This window comes from Mustela nivalis, assembly GCF_964662115.1.
Source record: "Mustela nivalis genome assembly, chromosome: 5".
Lineage (NCBI taxonomy): Eukaryota > Metazoa > Chordata > Mammalia > Carnivora > Mustelidae > Mustela > Mustela nivalis.
In genome coordinates, this window is record NC_139024.1 from 69960043 (window position 1) to 69979619 (window position 19577).

A 19577-nucleotide genomic window follows, 5' to 3' on the forward strand; every position below is an offset into this window, starting at 1 on the left:
CTTTCTGCATTAAAAAAAACCTGATAAATAAGATTCATTTTTAGAGTGGCCACAATTACTCTTCACAGACAGAAAAAGAGTAGTAACTGACAAAGGCAATCAGCAGTGTAGATGGAAACACAGGAGAGGAAGGTGACAAAGGTGGTGTGAAGAACTGCACACTAGGCTGACTGCATTACGCGGGTAACTGTGACCAACATCCTTCCTTGATCTGAGTCTCTCTGAGAGTAAAACTCTCCGCTTCCACAGAATAGAAAACGTTGCGGTTTAAAGACACCGCTCTGAAGATGTCTGTTTTAGTGGACAGAACAAAGGAACAGTTTTTTTGTAAAATTTTCAGGTTTGGGGACATTCCACCACCTTAAATAGATTGCTTTTCTTTCAGTTTTTCCATTTTACACAGAAAGTTAAAAAAAAAAAAAAAGTAAGACACACATTTGCTCTTTGCCTCGGAAATTTTGACAGCAATGTACTGCTTTGAGGTGACTGCGTCTGTCCCAAGTTCATACATGGAAGTCCTAACTGCCAATAACCTGAGCACGTGACTTATTTGGAAACGGGGTTGCTGCGGATGTAGTTGGTTAGGATGAGATCATACTGGAGTATGGTGATCCAAGATGACTGATGTCCTGATAACAAGAGGAAATGTGGACACAGAGACAGACACGGGTAGAGGGAAGATGATGTGAAGACAAAGACAGAACATCTAGGAGCCAGGGAGTGGGGCCTGGAACAGAGCCTTTCCTCTGCCTTCAGAAGGAAGCTACCCTGCTAATACCTTTCTTGCCTTCTCAGACTTCCAGACTCCAGAACCGGGAGGACAATACATCTCTACTGTTTAAGTTACTGGTTTATGGTTCTTGGTCATGGCAGCCCTACCTAGCAAACCAATACCACTCCAAATTCTGTAAACAGTTTACCAAATAAAGGCTGATATAATTTAGTAGCTGTTTAAGATTTTCCTCTTTTCTCTAAAAATACAACAAGCCTGAAAACACTTTTAACTGATAAGAACTAGGGCCATCTTATGCAGCTTTGAGTATTAATTATTTGGAAAAAGTTTCCTAATTTTCAGTAAGGAAACATCTTATTGTAATAAACTAGGAAGGAAAGACACTCCAAGGTAATTTTCCAAGTGAAGACAAATTCAGTGGCAGGTACGGGAAACGTTCCATTGTTTTGGGAACATTTGCTCTGGTCTTGTTTGCTTGTGCTATGACAGTCCTCTGATCAATCAAGGCCAAGCAGAGAGTTAGATCTATTAACATTTCCCTCAACGGACAAGGCAGACCTTAGTAGGATATATGGTCCGAGAGAGGTCTTCTAAGTCATTAATGAAAATGTCAACTAACATCCCAGTTCCCAAGGAGCTCATTACAAAGGTGGAATTGTTTATTATGACCTTGGGCCCTACTGAGCCTCCTTCTGAGATTATATAAGAATTTAACATGACCAATGACTGATGAAAAGAAACAGTCTGAGAGAAAATGGCAAGGCTGGAATCTGAAAGCTGGGAGTGGGGTGAGAAGGTGAAGTTTCGGTAGATGGTTCTGAAGGTTCCACTGGGAAAAAAAAGTCATCCCGAGGCCAGTGCTGGCCCGTATATTTCACACATGCTGCTTCAAAGTGTGACCAGACCTACACACCTCCACTGGAAGCAAGTAAACTTAATTGGAGAAAATCCTTTCTAAAAACAGTGATCACTGCTATGTAATACTGGGCTTGTTTCTAGTTTGCTTTTGTAATGCGCACACACGGTCTGACTCCAGAGGTGAAGTATGTGGCTCCAGGCCCAAAACTCCAAAGGAGGATTTGGAGCTCGGGGTGTTCCGGCCTTCCATTTCATTACTATTACTTTGCATCCATGGTTCTTTGCCCAATGTTTTAACTCTGCAAATCACAGTGACATGCTATTTGGATGTCTTCCTCAGAGGATCAAAGTATGAGTGTGTTCACGCAACAAAAACTTATTAAACATCTATTACATCCCAGACACTCTTCTTGGGGATGCACATACAGCAGAGAGTAAGAGATACGGGCAAAAACAAGCAAGGAAAGAAGCCAAAACTCCTTGTGAAGTTTACATTCTAGTCGTAGAAGACCGACTGTGAGCAGAAAATACAAGAAATAAGCAAATTAATTAGTAATGAATCGACAGTAATCCATTCTAAAAGGCGATTCATGCTGTGAAGAGGTCAGCTTGGTGGGGAGATGACAGGGCAGCAGGACAGGAATGGATGACTGAGAAGGTGGCATCTGAGCCAAGGGAGTGTGTCACGTGAACATCTGGAGGAAGAACAGTCCACACAGGGAAGAGGCAGAACACGCCTGGACGATTATGAGACTGGCAAGGAGGCCAGTGTGCGGGAACAGTGTAAGCCCGGGATGGAGGAGACAGAGGTCAGGAGGGTCTCACTTCGCTCCAGGTCATGGGGTGTCAGACCGCAGACCCTTGTGAGGATTTTTGTTTTTATTCTGATTTACTACTGAAGGCTAGGAATGGGAGAGGGACATGACTGTGTTCATTTTTAGCAGGGTCCCCTGGCTAGGCTGGGAACAGAGGAGCAGAAAGAGGTTACAGCATTAATCCAGGTGGGAGATGGTGGTGGCTCAGACCAGAGTGGTAGTGGTGAAGGCAAAGAAACCCAGAAAGTCAGAATCCCTACCTGTTCTGAAATTATACCTAGTCAGATTTTCAACAGATTGGATGTGGAGTGTATAGGAGAAAGTGAAGTCAAGCATGGTTCAAGTAACAGCCCATCCTAGCCCTTGGCCTGTGCTTCTTAGAGATAGATGACTTACTAGACTTTAGATTTATGGTTTACTTCTAGGCCAAAAATCCAGCACCTGCTAACCTTGCGAGATACGATTTTCACAAGAAATTATAGGATGAATGAAGAAGGGAAGAATGATTATGTGAGTAACACATGTGGACAGTGGACATTCAGTGTCTCTCTCCTTACAAGGAGGACACTGAGGATACTGATGCCCGAGGAACATCTCCAGAGATATTATGCCATGAAGAGAAAATGTATTCAAAGGAGTATCGTATTTGAATATGCACTTGAATCTTAAACTAAGTAACAAAGCAAATCCACACAGATTGTCTGCATATAAACAGAGCCAAAACGAGGATTTACAAAATGGATGTGCTATAAATTTATTCTTAAAAATGTTTTATCATTTTCACAGGTAATAACTACATGACTGTTTTTTCAAAGAAAGAACCACCATTCCCTGCAGGTGTCTCAATCTGTTTAGGGACTGAAAATTAATAGGCTGTGGTCCATGAAGACACTTAGAATTTAGGAGTTAAGAAGCCCCCAAATCTGAATAACTGTCAATTACAGATCAACTAAAAAGAAGCAAAAAAGTTCTTGAAATAAGAACATAAATCAGAGAAAAAAGGATGTTGAAAATAAGATGCCTATATGTTTTAATGGGCACCTACCTAAAGCCTAACGATACCTCTTAGTATAACGACACTGAAGCCCGGTGCTTGCATTCTTAGCTGTCCTGATACCTTTGCAAGGCTCTTAATTGAAAGTGTGCTATTCTTAGCTGCTGAGGCTAAACACAGAGGCAAACAAGGCATATATACTTGTAACTGTAGACAGCAGATGTGGAGAAAGCCTTCTGAGATTACTTGGTCTTCTTTCCATCTTCCCGTAGCCAAGATGGACTGATAATTGACTGCTTTCTTTGGAGAAGCTGACTGGCTAGAGACTTATTTTTAAAGGTCTCAAGTGAGAAGAGTCTCCTGCCGTGCTCTAACAGAATGACTTCTAGGTAGAGCCGATTTCTTTTTTGTTCTAATGCTCAATATAGGTCGTAACATTATTAATCACCTCTTATACTGAAGTTTTGGGCAGGCACATGAAAACAACTAATATAATCCACCAACTGCAGACCGTAATGAATATCAGTTGTTATAAACATTACTGAGATAGGTAGAAGATCTAAGGGGTTATTTTAGCAGTAACAGTAATGCTTATTATAACATTAAATGAATTTAATTTAGGTGTTGTTAAAATGATGTTTGAAAAAAAGGGAACTCATTTCACATTATTAAAAATAAAATGTTGCTTATTTCTCCCTACGTTATAAACTATACAAATGTATGCTATGAAGTTTTCTGTGTGTGTGTGTGTGTGTGTGTGTGTTTAAGTAGGCTCCATGGTGGGCCTGAAACCACGACCCCCAGATCAAGACCTGAGCTGAGATCAAGAGTTGGATACTCAACCGACTCAACTCTGAACCACCCAGGCACCACCCTGCCTTTTATAAAAAAAAAATAATGACTCAGTGCTGTTGCTACAGAGCATAATGAAATAGTACAAATATTTCTGCCATACCTAATCTCAGACAAAGACATTTTTTATACAAATGACTAATACTGCTTTTTAGACAACTCACACCAATTTGTCAATTTCGACACACTCCGTCTCATCCCTCTTCTGCCAATTCAGAATATCTCACCGTTCACTGCAGTTCAGTGTTCTGATCCCACCAAGTAACAGACTGCAATTCAGTGGAATACTTACTTCATCTTTGAACACCTTTCCATGTTCTTCACACCCAGGTAAGCTCTGTATGAATTCTGACACCTGTCAAATATGAGATAAAAATTCCAGTTTAAAAAGGAGGGCAGAATGTAAATGTTACGGGTTTAAAATATTTCACCTATGTTTTAGTTGTTTTTCTCAGAACAATTTCTCCTCTTTCAGAAAAAAAGACTAAACCCCACATGCATTCACTGTATTCACACCCCGCCCTGAAGAACAGACGCTCTAATCGGTCCTTGGCAGACAAAGAAAAGAAAATACACCTCATCTGTGCTCCACTTGGAGACTTTACTGGCAGGGATTCCGGCTACGGTGGGAAGAAGTTTGCTCTGCTGCTCCCAGCGCAAGGGCAGACACGGGATCGGGGATTTGAAGGACAGAAAGACAGCCGATCGACGCTGAGCCTGCTGTACGCTAGGTTCTTCCCGGGCACCTGGTTGGTTGAAACAAATGGGAAATCACACTCTGAAAAAGCAACAACAACAACAACAACAACAAGCCTCAAATGCCATGTGTCTCCCCCAAATAATGTTGGTGGGGGCTGGCTTAGGTTAAAGCATTGCTTCCTTTCAACATTATATTCATTGAATAATTACACTTTCCTTTTTCATTACTCCAGGTCACCATAAGAAACAACTTGTAAATTCAACTCACATGTCTGCTGTGTTACCCATTATAGAAGATGGGTCACGTTCGCAACACAGCCTCTTTCATGTTTCATGGAAGATCCTAGCCTCTGAGCTTCCCTGGCAAGGAAAATGACTCTCACCTCAGGAACTAGTTTTGTTTCCCTTTCAGCTGTGGATGTCCTAAAGGTAATAATGGTCAAGTTGTGTGCTGAAGTCCAGCCCCTGTGGTTACCGTGTACTACCATACCTCTTTCCTTTCATCTCATTCCTGCATTCTTTTTTCAATTTCTGTTTACCAATCACATTAGCCAACTTAATTTTTTTCGACAGTGATATGAAATTGTTGCAATAAAAATAAAACCACAGAAAGCAAATAAATGCTTTTGTCATTCTTATTTTGGTGGAGATAAAATTAAAGGTATAGAATATTCCATTTATCTTCTAAACCCAAGCCTATTTACTGCTGCTCTCCTAAAATCACCATTTTTTAGTAAATGATTTTATGTCACTGGGATTCCTAAATCTTGTCAATAATTACCTCCTTAAGATCCTTTAGAACATAAATCTTTTCTGAAAACTACTTACTCAAAGCCCATCAGAAGAAAGGCACCTCCCCTAACATTGACTCTCCTCCACCCCTACACCAGCCCACAGTTAATAATTCAGATACTTCAATTCCACTATCTTTGCCAAATGGTTACCTAGTTTAGGCTTTTGTAGCTCTGGGAAAATTTTAAACTATTTTGTATCACCAAGAATATTTTAAGGTTTATTTCTTTGAAGAGTAAGATTTACAGAAATGTAGATAAATCATACTGTATCGCTCAAAGAATTTTCACGAAGTGACCACACCCAAGTGCCCAACACCAGGGTCAAGAAACAACATGGCAACATGCTGAGAGCCTCCCTATGCCCCCTTCTAATCACACCCCAGCCAGCAAGGGTGACCCCTTTCCTGACTTCCAACACCAAGGCTCTTTACCCTGCCTCTGAATTACATTCAGATGAAAACCTTAGTGTTTCGCTTCTTTCTCTCAACAGCATGTCTGGGAGACTCATCCACATTGCTTGCTTTCTGTGGTTGTAGTTTGCCTGCTCTTTGCTGTATAGTTTTTCATTGTTACGAATATTCCACAATGAATTTGGAATTAATGGACAGTGGAGTTGTTCTTAATCTCTGCCTATTATCAACAGTGCTGCTATGAGGATTCTTGTCCATGTCTTTTCATGAACATATGTATATGTTTCTCTTATATAAACATATATATAATGCATATATATAAATAAATATGTATAATATATATATAAGTGTATATATATATATATATATAATGTATATATATATATATAAGTGAAACTTTGAGCTTACAGAGTTTGCGTACATTCAATGTTAAAAAATTCTGCCAGTTTTCTAAAGTACTTGCACGATATGCATCTACTAATAGCGTAAGAATGTTACAAATCTTTTATGGCCTCAAGAACATGTGGACAAGGACACCGTCCACCTTCTTCATTTTGACCATCTTGGTGAATTCGCTGTGGTATCATATTGTGGTGATAATTGCATTTACCTGACGACTAATGAAGTTGACAATCTTTTCCTAAGTTTATTGGCCAAATGGGGAACCTCCTTTGTGAAGCTGTTTTATGCCCATTTTTTCCATTGGGTCATGTTGCCTTTTTTCTTTTTACTGATTTGTAGAAGTTATCTATGCATACTCTGGATAGAAATCCTTTGCTGGAAATATTAACATCTTCCACTCTTGCCTTCCTTTTTTACTCTCTTAATACAGTCTTATACATCTACTGAAGAACTCTGTTGTTTTCTTCAAGGTCCTGAAGTTAGTCTCCTCTGTTTCCCATTGAGTACTTCATGTTTTATCTCACAATCTATCTGAACTTTATTTTTGTATGGGGTGAGATAAGGCTTGCCATTCCTAATGGGTTTTTTCCACATGGAGTTCTACATCCCCCACACGATTTACTGAAAAGACCATCCTTTCCACAGTGCACTGCATACAGTGCTGCTCTAACGTAAACATGTGTGTCCAAATTCTCCACTCTGTTGCACCAGTCTCTTTACGCTGACCTTCAAGGTTTTATTTACCACCACTTTAAAAGTGTCCTGATGTCCGTGATCTAGTTTTTCTTCAATATCCTTATCTCTTTGCATCTCCACATAAAATTTAGAACCGGCTTGCAAAAAAAAAAAAAAAAAGCTAGGATTTAGATGTAGATTACTACTGAATATAGACTGATTTGATCCCGAGAAATGACACCTTCACAATATTCAGTCCCCCAATCCAAGAACAAGGTATATTGCTCCATTTCTTTGGGACTTCTTTACTAGTTCTCTTTGACCTTTTGTCATTTTCATTACAGGTCTTGCATATCTTTTGTTAAATGTATTCCTCTGTACCTGAAGTTTTCTGTTGTATTATTAAGTAGCACAGCTTCTTAAAAATTTATTTCCTATTGTCCTACTGTTGTTCTTTAATAACTTTTATCTTAAACTAGCCTAATCTGAATTTTGAAATGTTCTGAATATTAGAAAGTAACTTAAAAGTAATTATTAGGGGGAAAAAATCTTTCTTATTGGAGTTAACACACTCTGTTCCCGGTTCCACCTGAGTGAACTCATACAGAAAAATTTATCTGTCCCACATGAAACATTTCAATTCTTCAAATACTTTTAAAAAAATCCATCATGGTGGGCACCTGGGTGGCTCAGTTGTTGGGTGTCTGCCTTCGGCTTGGGTCATGGTCCTGGGATCATGGGTCATGGGTCCTGGGATCAAGCCCTGCATTGGGCTCCCCGCGCAGCGGGAGGCCTGCATCTCCCTCTCTCATTCCCCCTCGTCTTCCCTCCCTTGCTGTCTCTCTCTCTCTCTCTCTGTCAAATAAATAAATAAATAAAATCTTAAAAAAAAAATCCATCATGGTACCTCTTGCCCCATTTCTTTTAATCAATCTCATATAACTGATTATGAGGTTTTGGGCTCTTATCCTGTTCTACTGAATAGGTTATGAGCCAAACATATAACACTGTAACAGTTTTTTATTCTTTTATTCTTTTTAAATTTCTCACAGAGCTCAAGATGTTTTTGTTTAGCATAAACATGGGGTATTTAAAAACATTTCTTAATTTCAGACACTACCAAGAGTTTAGCAATTATTTGAAATATGGTATTTGTAAAATCTTTCACACGGCAGGCTAGTATGAAATGGTGAGATTTCCAGTTCCACAGGAGAGTGACACTACAGAGCCCACTTTATGGTTTGTCTGTCCTCCGATTGCTTACCACCTAAGTGTCAGTCTTTTCCAAAGTGGTACATTTATGATACAAATGTCTCTATTCTATTAACACCTGCCAATCTTCCCTCCTTCACAATAGTTCCATTCTATTTCCCCCTAAAGCTATCGTATTAAGTTCATTTCCAATGTTGCTAACATCATTACTCTTTAGAAAAAAAAAATGAGGGGTGCCTGGGCAGCTCAGTGGGTTAAACCTCTGCCTTCGGCTCAGGTCATGATCCCAGGGTCCTGGGATCGAGCCCCACACCGGGCTCTCTGCTCAGCAGGGAGCCTGCTTCCCCTCTCTCTTTGCCTGCCTCTCTGCCTACTTGTGATCTCTGTTTGTCAACTAAATAAATAAAATCTTTAAAAAATAAAATAAAATAATAAAATAAAATAAAAACAACCGAGCCATAGAAGAAATGACTAAAACCCCTAAAGATCCCAAATCTCTGATGGCTTCACAGGTCTTTGAAGCTGAACTATAGAGGCCTAAGACAGACATATCATTCGAAAACTAATAAAAACTTCGCATCTTTCACTTCAGACTTTCCTTGCTTTTGCTGATTCTTTCATGCTGCATGATGTCCTGAGGCCCAGTGGTGTTTTCTGATGAATGGGGCAAAAGTAGAATTTCCCAGCCACAGAACATCCCATCTCTTCAGAAAATAATAGTGTTAGCTATGATCCCCACCCAAAAAACCAGAGAAAACTTCAGTTAGGTGAATGTATATCAGAGCCCTTGAGTTGCACAGAAATGTGACTCTAGGTTTTTATTTTTAACATGTGATCAGACTAAAATAAATGCAAAAGGCTTCGGCTCAAGCAGCCGGCTCAGTGCCACTAGTAAGGAAGAGTAGGTCTGAATGTACACAATGTGCTTCACAAAACAAAGCCTTTGTTCTCGAAGACATTTCTGCCACCATCACAAACTGTTTACCATCTCTTCTCAAACTATTTATCTGCCTGGTAAATTACACTTTTATAAAAGTTTTCTGTATGTTTTAAAGTTCCCAGAAATGAACATTTACCCGTTTCCCCTCCCCTTTGGCTTCTGGTTTTGTGCTCCCACAGTTCTTCGCTGCTACTCAGTTTTGTATCATTGGGCACAGCCCGGGGAGGATTTCTAAGCCTAGTTCTTACTCATCCTTGCAGAAGTGAAATATGATTAGGAAACTTTATACTTTGTCTGGAAATTGTCTAACTGACTTTTACTATTTCGTGACTATCACGGATGGGTATTTCTGGGCTTCCTTAATATCGGAAGCAAGAAAATGTTAGGTGGCAGTAGTGTTAAGATAAGTCACTTGGTGGAAATATGTATGGTTTTCTTGCTACTGCATCTGTTAGGCAGCTACTGCATGACTGCTGGGCAATTATCGAGAGAGGGATAGTTTTCCTAGGTTGATACCTAGAGAATGAATAATAGAGGTCTGCCTCCTATTTATGATTATGATTTACCATATGGAAATTGCCCAGCATGGACACTGTATTGGGAACTGTGAATGACTTCTCAAGACAGCATATTCTTGCAGACTTTCTTGAAATGAAGTGCAATCCATAATAATGTAGTTATCCAAAACAGAAACCTGCCACTGCAAATTTGCCCGCCATGTCTGTCAATCTGGTTGAGAGCATAGGTATTAAAATCCCTGATTTGGCTTAAGGTAGGAAAATGTGAAGTCACAGATTAACCCCCGGAAGAAGTCATTTCTGATAAAGCTGATCGTAAAAGAAATATCCTCTGATGTCAAGACAATAAATGTTCAGTATAGGGAACATCATGTAAACCAACCATGAAATCTCCTAGTAGAAAGTGACGTCCTCACCTCCGTGGAGCATGAGAACCTGCTTCCCACAGGACCATTCCATTAAGACCCAGTGCAACCACTGTATGGTAGGCTGACCAAACAGGGCAAGTCCTAGAGAAAAGGAGAAGCCCTCCCTCTCTGTTGCGTTTGGACTCGGATCCCACTCTGAGCGGGTTTCCTATTTCCAAGTCTGGAATACTACATCAAAAAGCTGATAGCATTACGTTACCACTGACCTCTTGCCTGACTCATTTCTAGAAGCCCTTTAAGTCAGAGACAGAAGTGAGACCAAAAGCTCCAACTGTCTTGCTTCATTTTAGTTTCAAAACAGTGCTAGGAGGTAACTATCCCTAAGGTGAGGAAACAGAAGCCTGACACCCAAAGCCACTCTGTGAAGAGGGACAGCATCAGACAGTGACCCTGGATCTTTTGCCTCCTAATACAGAGGAGAGGGTCATGGTCAAGAGGGTGAGCTTAAAAGTCTGATACACGTGGACTCCAATTCATGCTCTACCACTGACTAGTTCTATAATTTCGGTGAAGTCAAAGTTACAAGACTGTTGTAAGGATCACATGATATTTTTAAAATGCTTATCCCAGTGTCTGACGTACAGGAACGACTCAGCAAACGGGAGAAATTATCTCTATTTTGAAAGAAAGGCAAATTACTGAGACTGTATGGGATATAAAAAGCAAAAATGAAAAGGAGTCAATACCCTTTGAGGCTAATATTCCATGAGTCTATAAAATAGGCTCCTAATGGGAAAAGAATAAGGCCAGAAGAAAAGGAATACATCTGTCCAAAAAAAAAAAAAAAAAAAAATTTAAATGGAGCTACTAACTGGTGACTAAATATAAAAAGATGAACAATAAGAGTGATTGGGTAAGATAAATGGATCACAGCATCAAGGAATGGAGATGAGATTAGCTCCAGAACACTTAACTCAGGCTGAAAGATATTTGAGGATCATTTCAAGGTTAACAACCAAAAAAAAAAAAAAAAAAACCAAAAACCAACTGCTAGGGAGGCAAAAAGCAAGCCTGACTCTTCAAGTGAGAATTTAGCACATTATGAAATAGAATTCAATTCTTTCTGCATATCAGCCACCCATGAGAAAGAAGGCTTGCAGGAAAGAAAACAAAACTATACCTTTCCCAGGAGTACAAGAGTTTAAACTTGAAGGCCAGGTCATAGAATCCTTTATTAATGGGCTTTCCTACAATGATAGGAATGAGTTATTTCTTTTCTTTTAAGGTAAAAAAGACAGAAGTCCAAAAAAAAGGGGGGAGGCAAGGAAGAAAGGAGAAAAAGTGATAAATTATATTCAGTTAAACTTCCCAAAGGTCAAATTCAGTTGTATGGTAAGAATCATAAAAAGAGAGGGCTCAGAATTACCTATATTGCATGGAATTAACTTGAACTAACTAAAGAAACAGAGGATGGAGAGAGTTGTTTTTTTTTTTTTCAGGAGAAAGTTTTATTTTGGTTTTTTTTTTAAATATCAATTTGCTCCATGACTCCAAGCAAAATAGTTCTCATGGGCCTGCTGAGTCTTAAATCCTACTGGCCTTTTAAAGAATCTTAGGGTGGCTTCTTTCAAGTCTCCTCTACCCTAAATAATACACACACTGCACGGGGCTTCCTCTCCCCCTTTGCACCACCACGCAGCGCACTACTTTTGGGAAGGGCTCCTTCCACCACTGGAAGGACAGAATTAGGAATGATCCCTGGTGAACCTTTACTAGGCTCAAGAATGTGGACCCAAAGTGCAGTATTATCTACCTGACCCCCAGGCTCAGGTTTGCAAGAGGAATTCTTCCAGCACCCAAATGGGACCACTGAGGGGTAAGTGTTCTTCACAAAAGACCTAGAAAAATTCTCTGGACTCAAAAATGTTAAAATAGAAAACAATCACCACGGGGCCTCTGACAAAAAGTTCTATAAAACCTCAGAAGAGGAGCACTGATTTATGGACAGAAGAATTTTGTGATTTTAGTGAGGTCCAAGGGGATAGGACCTCGACAAAACAAAAGCAGGCTGTGAAAAAGAACAAGCCAATGCAGGGAACTGAAGGGAAATAAAAACCACTGCTGTTAAAATTCGTGTTAAAGGTGGTAAGTAGTAGACTTGGCAGAGCAAGAAGCTATGTAAGATATTCCAACTTGCTAAAGATGCTTAGAACATCATATATATAGAGAGATTGTGAAGATACTAAAATACTGGGGTACCTAGGTGGCTCAGTTGGTTAAGTGTCTGACTCTTGATTTTGGCTCAGGTCATTATCTCAGGGTCATGTGATGGAGCCCACACTGGGCCCTGTGCTGGGTGTAGAGCCTGCTTAAAGATTCCACCCCCCTCTCGCCGATTTCCCCTCACCATGCTTGTTCTTCCTATCAAACAAAAGCCAAACCAAAAACAAAAAAAACCCTAAAATACTTCTCTATTGGTTGGTACAAAGCTCCCCCTCCCCCATTCCAATCCCACCCTCCCACAAGGCAGCCAGGCTCTTAACTGGACTTCATAAGATCCAGCAACTAAGGGTAACTCTTGCTATAGTGGAGAACATCCAAAACTCTCCTCCAGTACTAATACCACTGTTAATTTTAACTATCTTATGCAAAGTTGAATGCCAAACCAACTGTTAAATACTTTGAATATAAATATAATCCCCTGGGTCTAACTCAAGAATAATAGGTATTACCAGTCAACAGAGAGAATAGAGCACAAGTCATAACCAAAATTACAACCGAAAGAAGTTTCCTGGGTTTAAAGACCAGCTGGCAATCATAGCATGATTTTACTACAGATGAAATTAGTTTTGTGAAAGCTTTATAGAAAATGTTTCAAAACTCTGATAATGAAGGAAAGTTATCAAATTCATTTTAAGAGGCTTAAAATGGATGAGATACTAATTGTCAAATCTCACTTAGGAACGTATGTGCAAAAATTCTCAAAGCAACTTATTTTATGAGGCTCTCTCCCTTTCACTAACAAAAAATAAGACAGTATTTTTAATATGCATATTGAACTACAGGTTTTGCAGGTGAGAATAATAATTAAGAGTTATATATGAATCCTAGTAATGTTTCCAGAGAGAATAAAACAGAAAAACTGAGGTAATTCAAATCAAGAAAAACAGGACAAAAATACATAAAGTTTGAAAAGACAAAGAGAGAACACCATGCATATTGTATGTTAATCAAGCCAAATTCGCTATTAAGAGAATAGTAATTTTCCAGATGATTTCCAGAAAAAAAATAATCAAAATCAGCTCAGCAAATCCAATAAAAGTTAAATGGATCAAAGTTAGGAACCGACTGAAAAGTTTACCAAAGTATTACTCCCTCAAAAAGTTCAGAGTCTAGAAGATTCTATTCTGCTTCTATCTGGATTTCCAATGATGACAGAATTCCATGCAATAAACACGTCTTCCACAATACTACTACTCTACTACTACCACCAGCTAATACTTTAGCCACTGGGGCATTTAATCCTCACGATAAGCTAATGACATGGCTATGTTAGGACTACATTAATCTTACACAGGAGGAAACTGAAGCCCAGAGCGAGGTGTACCACTGAGAGGAATGAAGGCTGTGATCTTAACCGCCATTCACAAAGAAAGACCCTCTTCAGAGAGACCTTCATCTGAGAGTCCAATGTACCTTGATGACAAAAATCCTCATAAATGTTTTTCTTCCTTTCTAAATGGCCAGAAACATTTAAAATAATCAAACACTTGCACAGCACTTACTATGTGCCAGGCACTGTTTGAAACAACTGACAGAAGCACTTAATCGTCATGACAACCTGAGGAGGGAGTTACCATCATTAGGCTTCTGGGTAGATAAGGAACCAGAAGCAGGGAGAGGTGCTCAGTGACATGTCCAAAATCACACAGTGAGCAGGTGGCAGAGCAGAGATTCAAACCCTGGCCATCTGTAGGGTTTGTATGTGGTGTTAAATTAAATACAACAGAACATGATGAAGACAGCAGTGAATGTAACCTTTAAAATAATCACAGGTTACTACTTTCTAAAAATCAGATATGGAAATGAAGCCATCCCTTATGGAACAGGTCACTGCAGACAAACAGTCCTTAGATGCCGTTCTCAAATCTCATATGATAATCTAAACCAAAAAATTCATATGAAAAAGCAAAGCCTCCAGGGAGATCATTAAAATCCCAATCAGGCTTACATTTTCTCATAAAAAAAATAATATGTGTAAGTCATAAATACAATCCATACCAACCGTCAGTACCACTTCATTACTTAGTTAAGCCACTGTAATGTGTTTTTAGCAAAGATGGAAGACAAATCACTTTCTCCGATACAACTTAAAACATTTGTTCAAATGATTTTCTTTTCATTCTGTGGTGTTAGACTAAGACCATATTAATTCCCTTTGGATTTCAATACACATTCTGAGGTGAGTTTTAAACATATGAAGGAAATGACATCAACAATACCATAGAAAATACATCACAAGAACCAAATAGAATGCTGCCCAAATTTTATATATAATATTGCACAGATATGTCAAAGAGACTATAAATATAGGTCACAAATGAATCCATGTCACTATGAATTACATACTATAGTTGACCTTGAACAATGCAAGGGTTAGCGGCACCAAACTCTGTACAGTCAGTCAAAAGTCTGTGTAGAACTTTTTTTTTTAATCTGTATAACTTTTGATTCCCCCCAAATGTAACTACTATTAGCCCATTGTTGACCAGAAGCCTCAGCGATAACATTATACTTATTATAGGTTATACTATTACCTACACTTATTATATGTATCCAATACTGTATTCTTATAATACAGTGAGTTAGAGAAAAGAAAACACTATTAAGGAAATCATAAAGAAGAGAAAATACACTTATAGGACTGTACTGTATTTACTGGGGGAAAAAAAAAAAGGCCATGTGTGAGTGGACCTACACAGTTCAAACCCATGTTGCACAAGGTCAACTATACCTTTATCCTGAACAATAAAGTTTTAGAGCCTGTTATAACTGAATAAACCAACTTAATAAAGTTTATCTTTAATACAGAAGTGGCTACTATACTCTAGTCAAGTCTGATAGTTGAGTATTAGTAGTAATACCCATCAATACAATGAGATTATTATGGCTACCTCTGGCTTCCTGCGACGTCCTCATTTCACTGTCTGTCCGCTCTTCAAAGTCCTCCTTGACATCATCAGCATGCTGGTCTCTGAGAAAAACAGGTGTATCAATATTTTGTAATTGATGCACTTTAAAGAATAGTTCAGCATTGCATCTCAGCAACTGTGACAGGTAAGTAAGTGATAAATACTTGAAACTTTAAAAGATCAACAAAACAAAACAATGAAAAAAACACATGAACCACTTAAAACCACTAAAATGTTTGAAAGGATTTTCAGTTCTACGAAGAAGCAATTCCTACTAAAACATCTATAAACATCCATTTTCTTCATTACCAATTTTGATTTACAGTTCAGAAAGATTTTTAAAGCTAAGAATGCTATTAAGGTGAACTTTTCTGTCAAATTCAGCTATCGAATAACTCAACTTCACACTGGGACATGTATTCATGAAGAATTTTACTTTACTGTACAGTAAAGCTACAATGTAAGGAAAGAAAACATTTTGAAAGTCCAGACCATTTAATCAAGTAGCATTTATATTATACTCAGCTCTGGGATTTGCGCTTGAGCCTGAGATTGGCCCAGGAGAATCAAACTCAATTCTAGGAAGCTTTTCCTGGCTTAGGTCAAATGTGTAGGCTGAACTGATTCCAACTCTTTTTGACCAGGAATGACCCGATGCTAATCTAAGCATGCCGAAATGCTCCAAAATGCAATGGAATCATTACAATCTTAATTCACAGCTTTACCCTTAAGTCAGGGACAAAAAAGGCATTAAAGGGAACCAAGCACAGACTACTTCTATTTTCTTTAAAGCTGAATTTCAAGTATTTAAAATTTTTCAACCTAATTTTTCCACTCCCAGAGTTTAAAATACACCCCAATCTCCAATTTCCTGGTATTGTCGAGGTTATGATCCCTGGTTTACACACTTCAATGCCTTATAATACTCTGCATTTATGATGTCCTACTGTTTCTCATGTATTGTCACCTTTATGAGTTTCTGAAAGATCCAGACCATACTTCTACTGTAAAGTTTTAAGAAAAAAGGTAACACATTTGAAACCAAGTATCCCAAGAAAATATAAAGAAGATGTGTGATCTTAATTACAAAGGCACTAATTTATTCTCCACTTGAATGATGATAATTTAACACAACAATTCAAACATAGTAAGTATGCCATAAATACATGTTCACTATTTCTTAGAAAGATCATTTCCATGGACACATGTGAAATTTCATTGAGATCTGTGCTCCCTGGCTAATAAGTTCATGCTAAAAACAACTTAGCACAAATGCTGAAGAAAACTTGCTCATTTGAGAATGGGGACAAACCACTGTTACTACAAAATATAAACAGATCTCCTTCTAAGTGCAACCAATTAAATGATTATGGAGAGATAATCATTTCTCCATAAAATGTGGATATGGAAATATGGGGAAAAATAAGAATATCACTGATAACTGGAGAAGGACATTAACTGATGACATTAATTGAAAACTGTCTTCTCTGTAAAAACTGTGCTGGAGCTACATGTGGTAATTACAACATGCTAAAATCAGCTTCCTATGTTAAAATCAGCTTCTATGAACTTCTGAACTTGTTTAATAATAAATTTAGAAATAATATTCTGAGTCCACAAGTCTATCCCAGTAGTTTGACTACTGAAAAGTTGTTTGTGCACAACCATCTTAATATGAGAAAAAAAGTCGTATTATAGTGATATAACTAAAGTTGGCCTTTTTTCAGAGTCAATAATTCCTAATTAGCTATTGTAGATTTCCTAAAAGCTCTAATGAATGGTTAAAAGAAAAAAAAAAAAAAAGAAAAAGAAAGAAAAACTGAGATCGAAGGCTAAAATTAAGTCTCAGAATTTTTCAAATATTTTCATTTTCAGGATCAGAATTGTCCACTAATAAGTTTCATATTTTTGTGGTTTTAATAAAGCACAACATTCCTTTAAAGTAAGTTTTGTTAAAATAAAGATAGAAGACTTAAATATGAGCCAAGTCCTATTGTATTCTTATGCCCAAATACAATGTCAATGATTTATCTCATGAAATGGAAGACGAGGACCATCTGATTGGAGAGAATGGAGATGGAAAAGGAAAATAAGACCTCTGACCCAGAAAGTTTCTTTAGGGCTGAATCTGCTGTAATCCATCCCCAGAGAAGCAAAATGGAAGCCATCTGTTTTTCTATTATTTATTTAGCTGCATTACAGAAGCTTATTCAGTTTCCATTTTCCCTACTGCAACTCACAATATGTCATTAAACTGAACCCATATAAACTTGGGAATATATAAACATGAATATTCCTCTTTGCCAAACACAATTCAAGTAAAGGATTCTGGAAGAAATGTCTACTGAATGTTTCATTTCCAATTAATAGATTGATTCTGCTAATTCCTTAAAATTAAAAGTGACTACACCCCTATGGGGTTTTACATGGTATGTCATTGAGCTAGGAAGTTGGAGGGGTAGGGCAGTGGGTTCACCTGAGCAGTCTACTAGAATAAGCATTATTAAATAAATGGATGAACAGAACCACTGAAGAGAACCACTTAATCTAGATTAAGCACATCTAGAAATGTGGGAGCAGTTAACAATAAGAAAAGTTACAAGAACACACTATGCACCAAAGGCTGTTTGAGATCTTTACATGTCCAATGTTTCATAATAATTGCTGGAAGAAGATTCTGTTCTTATAGCCACTGAAACTTAAGAGGATAATGTCAAATTTGTAGGACAAGTATAACACCAGGTCTTACTGACACCAAAATCCATAATCAGATTTAATTATTAGCTGGTTTTTACCCTTGCATTTCTCCAGGAAACAGTCTACCTGTCTTCTAGTGACAAGGTTGGGCATGAAGAATCTGACTCATTTTTATTTGTTTTGTATTTTATTTAAAATAAAAATTGGTCTCTCATTTGGGCAACCAATATTTCTCCCTCCTACAAGGTGAGGGGTTTCATGGCCAATTCTTACTCAAAGGGGTGCCATGATGGGTTTCTTCCTCTGCGCAAAAATGAAATCCTTGATCTAGAATTTCAATTTCCTAAGCACAGAGTTTTTCTAGCGGCACAGATCTTCCAATTAAAGACAAAAAAAATGTTTATTATCAGAATGCTTCAACTCTGTGATAACTTTATAATACGCTCTGGAATATGGTACTGATATGCTTCTTGACAGATTTCTTTAAAAAAAGACAACCAAGTATTTTGATGTTGTGTTTTAGTAGTTCAGTTTTGCTGAACAGAAAAACACTTCTATTTTCTCCCCTTGATCAACACTTTCCAGTGCCAAAAATTTCATTTAGGAAGGAGCAGGGGACAGGGGTATAGGGAATCAGAACATGGAGTGGTCACGTAGATGGTCTCTGGAAGTAAACAGACCTCGATCCAACATCAGTTCTGCTACTTAGTTCTAAATGATCTTCACCAAGTTACTTAACTTCCCTACTTCCCAGCTGTATCATCTGTAAAATGAGGGTAATAAATCCTTTTCCTCAACGGCATTTTGAGACTCAATAAAATAATGAATAGAAAATGCTGCCTCCAGCCAGACACAGAAGCAGGAGCATGATCAATGGCAGCTTCTACTATTTAAGAATTGACTCTGCAATTGCACTCCTGGGTATTTACCCCAAAGATACAGATGTTGTGAAAAGAAGGGCCATCTATACCCCAATGTTTATAGCAGCAATGGCCACGGTCACCAAACTATGGAAAGAACCAAGATGCCCTTCAACGGACGAATGGATAAGGAAGATGTGGTCCATATACACTATGGAGTACTATGCCTCCATCAGAAAGGACGAATACCCAACTTTTGTAGCAACATGGACGGGACTGGAAGAGATGATGCTGAGTGAAATAAGTCAAGCAGAGAGAGTCAATTATCATATGGTCTCACTTATTTGTGGAGCATAACAAATAGCACGGAGGACAAGGGGTATTAGAGAGGAGAATGGAGTTGGGAGAAATTGGAAGGGGAGGTGAACCATGAGAGACTATGGACTCCGAAAAACAATCTGAGGGGTTTGAAGTGGCAGCGGAGGTGGGGGGAGGTTGGGGTACCGGGTGGTGGGTATTATGGAGGGTGCAGATTGCATGGAGCACTGGGTGTGGTGA

The 19577-nt window shown here is 38.4% G+C and overlaps 1 protein-coding gene across 9 annotated transcripts in view; it reads right to left on the bottom strand.

The window, feature by feature from the left end:
• L3MBTL3 (L3MBTL histone methyl-lysine binding protein 3) overlaps positions 1-19577 on the bottom strand; it is a 112431-nt gene that overhangs the window by 2273 nt on the left and 90581 nt on the right. For all 9 annotated transcript variants that reach the window (XM_082731205.1, XM_082731197.1, XM_082731200.1 and 6 more), the window contains 3 exons: positions 15445-15524; positions 4829-4998; positions 4545-4607 (listed from right to left, as the gene is read on the bottom strand). In XM_082731205.1, coding sequence (XP_082587331.1) covers positions 4545-4607; positions 4829-4998; positions 15445-15524 — 313 coding nt within the window. The remainder of the gene's footprint in view (positions 1-4544; positions 4608-4828; positions 4999-15444; positions 15525-19577) is intronic.